Source organism: Lycium barbarum, chromosome 11, assembly GCF_019175385.1.
Source record: "Lycium barbarum isolate Lr01 chromosome 11, ASM1917538v2, whole genome shotgun sequence".
In the NCBI taxonomy this organism is placed as follows: Eukaryota; Viridiplantae; Streptophyta; class Magnoliopsida; order Solanales; family Solanaceae; genus Lycium; species Lycium barbarum.
The window spans coordinates 10962483-10970141 of NC_083347.1; the positions used below are offsets into that span (position 1 = coordinate 10962483).

General features: G+C 35.0%; 1 protein-coding gene across 1 annotated transcript; it reads right to left on the bottom strand.

The window, feature by feature from the left end:
* Positions 1 to 2736: 2736 nt before the first annotated feature.
* Positions 2737 to 4444, bottom strand: LOC132618936 (protein STRICTOSIDINE SYNTHASE-LIKE 10-like). Its single transcript, XM_060333922.1, has one exon. It carries the CDS (start codon positions 4294 to 4296, stop codon positions 3181 to 3183), a length of 1116 nt encoding a protein of 371 aa, XP_060189905.1. The 5' UTR covers positions 4297 to 4444; the 3' UTR covers positions 2737 to 3180.
* Positions 4445 to 7659: the final 3215 nt, after the last annotated feature.

Consider the following 7659-nt stretch of genomic DNA (forward strand, 5'->3'; position numbering starts at 1 on the left):
TCTTCTTCTGCAATCAAGACACAAAAGTAAAGATCTATTAGCTTACCCTAATCAAATAAGTCAGGTTGTACAATCAGAGAAAGCAATAGATATTATAAATGGAGATGGGGAGAAGATGATGAATGACGAAGAAATACGAAAATTAAAACTGACGAAAATTATAAACCCAACCATACATATGAGTTATGGAGGAAAAATTCTTATAATAAAGTATTATGTTTTCCACATATACACCTAAAGAAAAAAGATAGTGGAATAACACTTTACGGAAACAAAAACAGTAGGAATAGCTTTTAGAAAGAAAGAAAAAATGCGATCTTGGAAAATAAGAAACCAGCAACCCTTGAAATGGCCCATTCTTCTATTGCCAATAAAGAAATAGTAATATGCTGGAAACTTTTAAGCTTCTGGTAACAGTTAAATCGTGGGTTCATATGCTGGAAACTTTCAAGCTTCCCCTCATTTAATAATGCAATTATTTCCTTCTCAGTTAATTATGTAATTATTTAGCCACTTTTAAATATTTAAAAAACAGAAAAAATAGGAGAAAAAGGCAAAAAAACCACAAAAAAGATAAAGAGCAATGCTGGCCAGTAGAGAGGTGCCACATCACCTTGTCTATGCCTAGCTTATATTATATATAGATTTGTATATCGATATTGTAATAATTTTTGTGGTTTTTTTCTCTGTACTCCCTCAGTTTTATATTATAGAGCAATATTTTAACTTTTATACTTAATTCAAAATAAATATTACTATTATATATAAGGGACAACTAAGAGGCTTTTGTAGTCTTCACAAAGCTTTCAATAAAATGTCAAATTTTTCAATTAATCACAAAAGCTTTCAATAAAATGTCAAAATTTTCAATTAATTATTTCTAAGTCCTAATCTTATTTTTTAAAATCAAATTTACTTTTTGTCTTTAAGATCTACTTTTCGAAAACTATCGATCCTTCTAACTCATTTTTCCTGTTTTTTTATTTTAAAAAAATAACCTTTTTGGATAATGGATAGACGAGGCTTTACTCTATCCCTCATTCAAAAAAGATTACTTTTTCCTCTTCTAAAACTCTCAAGAAGTAAGGAGAAGCTTGGTTGTCTTTTGCTGGATTCAAAGTATGCACTTGGGTTATGAAATTTCACAGATCCTAGTAAGGCGAGTGGATTCAACTAGTTTGAGGCTTGTTTAGATGGAAATGGTGATCTGATGAAGCTAATTGGTGTCTTCTTCGAACCAACAAAGGGGTTTCACCATAACTGTAGGGGCGTGAAAAAATTGAAAACTAGGGGGGAAAAAATAAAAACGTGGTTGTGTTTTGCTGCAAAATTTGGAGTTTCTCATCACCATTACATCTCGGATTCTTCACTTGTAATCATAATTAATTAGAAATTTAATTTTAACAAGTGGTCACTCTCTCCTTGTCTATAGTGTCTTTTCTGATCCCCATTTTATCTATGTGCATGTCAAAGATTACACATAAATCTTAACTATGAAATTTTAGTTTTTGGGTATTTGCCCAAGTGGTTTTGATTATTTCATCTCCTTGTTTTCTGTGGATAAATTTAGAAGCAGCGAAAGGATGAATCTTAACTATTAAATAATTAAATGAACACGTGTAAATCAGCCAAAGGTACACTGGACCAAATGGAGAGATGAGGCACTGGAGGGGAGCCTCATCCGTTACTAATGTAGCATTACAAGTGTAGCTCATAGTCCATTGCATTTTACACTAGTTTGTAGACAGCACGCAAGTACTTATACGTGGAGCATAAATTTATGTGTAAAAAATTATTAAAATCACAATGCATAATTGACATGAACTCATAATTTTAAAATATAACGGGTTCAATATTATAAATCAAGGTTGAATTCATAAAATTTAAATTTTGGATCCGTATCTAAGCACGCGAGTTCTTATATGTATGGTTCATGTTGTACAATGATTTGTGTTGAGCCTCCTGTTTCGAATTGTCTCCAAAGGGATTACTCATTAATAAAGAATATACAAATGGAGTGCCAAACCTGCTTAATATCATACAGGCCTAAAATATTTAATGAGCTTTTCTCGGGTGACTTACAAAGTGGCCTTAAAGCTGGACGGTCTTGAACTTTTATTCCCATTTGCCAGGCAAAACTTTTAATTTAACAAGTTTTGAGTTCATGGGTCAAACGGATTCAAAAGTTCAAGACCATCAATTTTCAAGGTTATTAAGTATAATTTTCTAGCTTTTCTCTGGATCATCCTGTGTACATATTTGGGTGATTTGCAAGAACGGCCTTCACAAGGGATGATGTTGAACTTTTGGCCTCGTTTAGCAATTTTTTCCTCAGATAAACACTTTGTTGCTCATTGGGCACAAATTTTGGGCACAAAGTACGTTCGGCCTATGGGGCAAGAGTTCAGGAAATATCAATATAGTGAACCTGATCACTTGACCGCAAATTCTGCCTCATAAGCAAAAATTGTATGTGTTGCTCAATTATTAACAAGAAATTCATATCGATAGGTAACACATTACACTATTTTTACTTTTTGTAACGTCCTAAAATGTCCCAAACTCTTGCCTCATAGGCAGAAGTAATTTATGCTCACATTACAACTAGAATTATGCTCGATGGATAACATAGGTCGTTTTTTAAAATAAAAAAAAAAGTAATAAGCGAGACCAAAAATCCAAGATTCTCCCTTATGGTTTCCTTTTTCCACCATTTCCTGTACTTATTTTCATAATCTATAAGTGACTTCCAGATTTGAACAAAAGTTCATTCTCACAATTTATGTCTCTTTCCATTTTACTTGGTCAAACAAATCAATTATTTTCTCTCTGAAAGTATCAACACAAGTATACAACCATCAAACCGCCGATTTTGTTGAAGATTCGTTTGTTTGAAAAAATATACTACAACTAAAGGTAACTTTGCAGCTATAAGAACGCCATTCCTTACTGAACCACTACAAGGGAAAAAGAAGGAACATTTAGCTAAGTATCAACATTGGTGAAATCATCATGTTAGAAGTTTGAAACTGACATTGCTTGGCTTGGATTTAACTTAAATTACTAGTAAAGCAGTGTCTAGGTAGTTGATATATTCTTTTGTTTAGATATATCTTTGCCTTGTAAATATTTGGATGACCTAACGGTGTAAAACGTACCTTACTTATATATAACTTTAACTCATAATCCATAAACTCCCAAAAAAGGCATCATAACAGAACCGATCCACAACTTACCATATTTCTCCTCAACTACACTGATAGACCTCAATGTCTTGCCTTCAATATCTTCTAAAACCTCCAAAACTCGCCCCTTCTCGCTTAGCTTGATTGCAGTAGCATGTGGCTGCCCTCCGCCTAGCAAGTCGTCCAGTTGCTGCGTGGTGAACGGGAGATTCAACAATGCCTTTCCCAGCTCTAAATCTGAAATACTCAATTGTGCAAATACTGATCTTTTTGCATGCAGAGCGACCCAAAATTCCCCTCTCGAATTTATTCTAATGTTGTCGGGAAATCCAGGCAACTCAGCAAATGTATCATGTTTTCCCTCGTAAGGGCCTTTCAGCCAATACCTCACAATTCTACAACTAGATGTTTCAGCCACTAACACAAAGGACCGGTCTTTACTTAAAGCTACACCATTTGCAAAAGCAAGACCTCCTAATACAACTGTTACTTTTTTGGTTGATTTAGCATATTTCATTAGCCTGCCAGTCCTGTCTCCACTTAAAAGAGAGGCCAAAAATTGTCTGCGTTGGTACTTTGTGCTTGTCTCCGTGAAGTAAATCACATCATCATGATCGTCAATGTCCATATCATTTGTGAAGATGAGAGGCTTACCTTCGAATTTTTGGACTAATGGAGTAGCTAGTCCTCCTGTTGGTCCAACAACTTGAAGTCCTAAATAAGCATCAGCAATATATAGGTCACCAGTTTTAGTATCGAATCGTAAGCCCAACGGCCTCCCACATACATGCTCCATTTCAGGAGCAAAAGGCCGGCTACAATTTTTCCTTTGGGAAGAAGTGACCGCAAAATCAGCCCAATATTGACCTTGCCACTTGAGAATTCGGCCATCGGCAACTCCTGTGTATGGGCCTTCACCATTTCGATCGAAAGCAATGCTTTCTGGTCCAATTGCTCCTTTCAATTGGATGATTTCGGATTCTGGGAGGAGATTTTTGGAGCCTGGTATAGGAGGTGGTTTCCATACATTTTCGGAGTCGAAGGCCAAAATTACTGAGACAAGTGCAAGTGTTGTTGTAACACTGATCATCAATAGATTTGAAATGTTCATGGGGAGTGTGTTTTGGTTACAAGTTAGAAGTTAACAGGGCGGAGTTTTGTTAAAGTTCTCCTCTTTTGGAGGAAATTTGTGTTTGGATTGTATTAGAGTGGACTGACTTTAAACATGGACATCAAAGTCATCCAAGAAATGATATGAAGGGTAGACAAAATACAATCAAGTACTCCCTCCGTTCACTATTTTTTGTCCACTTTTGACTTTGTACGCCCCTTAAGAAATAATAAATGAAGTCCATAATTTACCAATGTACCCATATTAATTGGTGCTATTTTCATTGGATTTGAAAATTATTTTAACTGAGTATTTAATACTATGAGTAAAACAAGGAAAAAAATTATCTTCTCTTGATAATTAAAAGTGAAAATTTATTTTTAGAATACTAGACAAATAAAAGTAAACGGGAAGACTTTATATCAATGTATAAAAAATGACCCAGTCTATACTATTAATGGCAAAAAATGAACTTCCATAGAATACTACAAAGTGGTCAAGAAGGGACGGCAGAAACTTGGGAAAGAAAAACAGGCGTTGATTAAGAAAGGGTTTGGTATTATTCAGCCACGTGGCTGTTTCTGGTGCTAAACAGAGGAATTAGAGATAAGGGCATCTGTGAGCTCTTTTGCTGAAGATAAGGGTGTCGCGGTTCACTTTCGCACGGGTTTAGGGCGTGAAGGCTACTACAAATTCGTTGGACTTTATTTGAAAAGAATCGTCACCTAATTTTTAGGAAATTAGGAAAATCAGGTCGAAGGGTTTATTTAAACGTCATGACAAAAACCTTCGTAATCCAGAATTCTAAATAAGGGTTCTGGTGATTCCTGGGGAAGATGTTAGGCACCCCAGTATTAAGGATCCGTACTATACGGTTGACCTTCGGAATCCAGAGTATGAATATCTGCATAAACTGCTTATATTAGTGTTTATTTTGCCGCAAAGAGAAACTGTCATTTTATTGCATAAAAGAATTCGAATAAGTCCCTTTTATATATAAGGTAAAGTAATTTCGGATTTATAATATCCGGATATAAGTAGTTCTCCTTTATGTATATTAGGAGTATATTTTGATTTTTTATAAAGGAAGTGATTTTGGTCTATATTACTCATACTCTGTCGAGGTTTATTCCGTCTTAATACGCTCAGCCTTTATTCAGAATTCTTATATTACGAGGTTTTATTATAGTTAATTTTTTTTAGAAAAGAGGTGATATATCGAGTATGAAAATATCACTTTTGTGGCCATTTAGGCCAAAAAATTTGTAAGGGGTTGGGGGTGGGAGGGTTTATATTTGAAGACTTTAGTCTAAAAGAGCTTATGACATATTTCAATCAAAGCTGGATTTGACCAATTTTAACAAAAGGAATTTCTTTCGTTTATAAACGAGTTTTCTTGAAAAAAGACTTAGTGAGAGACCAAGAAAATGAAATACTTGGCTTATTTTTCGGAAGAAGATGTGTTTGGGCGTTGGATCCATTTAAAACTGATTTTGTTTAGACAAGAAATGATAAAGAAAAAGTTTGAAGGAAACTGTTTATCACTTTGAAAGAATAATTTCCCCAATTGTTTGCCTATATCAATTATCTCAAAACTTATTTTGATAACAAGAACGAATCTGTACTTAGCCTTTTGGAAAGAGTTACTTTAGCACGTTTGAGTTTGAAATCGCTCCTAAGATGTCTAATCCATTTTGTAGGTTCCACCATATTATGAGTATACACAAATATATACATATATATACAAAAATAACCACGTAATTCGTACTAGGGGTGTACCAGACCCCTAGTAGCCATTTTCACCCATGGCTGGGTCTTTTGCGCGCCTAACTACTCCAAATCCAAAATTTGACTCGACAAAATAAGTGTTATGTTGGGCCCTTGGCCCAACAGAGACTTGGTAGACCCGAATGGCCATGTGGAGAGGGGTGGACAAAGAAAAAAAAGGACAGTTAGTTTAGGAATAACTGTTCTTATACTCACATAATTAAACACACACAAACATATATAAAGAGTCAACACTCAAATAAAGTAACCATATACTTTCCCTCGTATATTAAGGCTGCCTATAGGATTTCCTTTTCAAAACTTATTATTTGGCATGGGGACTGGGTTTTAGTCCCGCATTCCCGATGTCGCACAAGTTCCAAGGGGTTTCTAAGAACCCCAAGCATGGCTAACACCGGGAAGACTAAAACAACCCCGAATTACCAAACCCAAGTCTCAAATAAGAGTCCCAAACAGTCTAATATATATAAAGAGTATATAGGTTATATACATATAACATTCATAAATCTAAGTCCATGATAGACAAATGAAAGGGCAGGGGATTAATACTGGAAATTAATTACAAATTACAAATAATGAATAAATTACAGCTGAAAAATGAAACCATGAATAAACTTGCTAAAATAACTGGCTAAGTCTGTTGCTCCAGCTCCCATTTCACTCAACCAGGCCCAGTTATAGGCCCAAGAAGGTAAATGATTAAGTCCAGCACTGCACCTAACTTATTTCACAATGTATAACAAAAATGTGGAGTGTCTACAGTCTTCCAATGGACAGGAAATTAGTAGGACAAAGAATCAAAGTAAGCAGAAATACAAAGAGACCAACCAGCCTCTCTAAGGAGTGATAGCACAAACAGACCCTTAACTTAATCTAAGGCAAACAAGCACTTCAAGTCAACAGTCAAGCTAAAGATAAAGCACATAAACAGATTGGGTTTTGGAGGAAAACATAGCTACTTTATACACATGATAGCAGTTAAGTACTATACTAGGTGAGAAAAGAAGTTTAGATTGAACCAACATGGAGAGAACTGAACTTTATATAAGAAGAAAAGACTGGGAAAGAGGAAAAATAACATCCAATTCTATAAGACATGATCTAGGGAGATGAAGCAAAACATAGTCATGGCAAGAAGGAACTGAACACACATCTTTGAATTAGAAACTATTTTAAACAAGAAACTACTTTGAACTCCTTGAAATGTCATGAGATGGACCTTTAGAGAACACACCAGTCAAGTAAAGAGGTTATTTTACCTACAAGATCTCAGTATTTATATAGAAGGCATGGTTACAATTCAGGGGAAGAAACTTAGTCAAAAATAGCTTTGAAGAGACAAAATGAGCTACTGAATGCAGGGTGATTGATGAGCATGTGAAACCAGTTTGCACATGAAGACAAGAATAGAAATTGGCATGTTGTTCGCATGAAGACACACAGATTTAACAACAAATGCACATTAGTTCCAAAAGGAAGCACAAGATAGCACACATAATTGATTTTCACAAGAACTGTTCAAATGAGAATAAAAAGTAACCCTTTTGTTATTCAGTCTTGAAGAAAGAAGTCAAG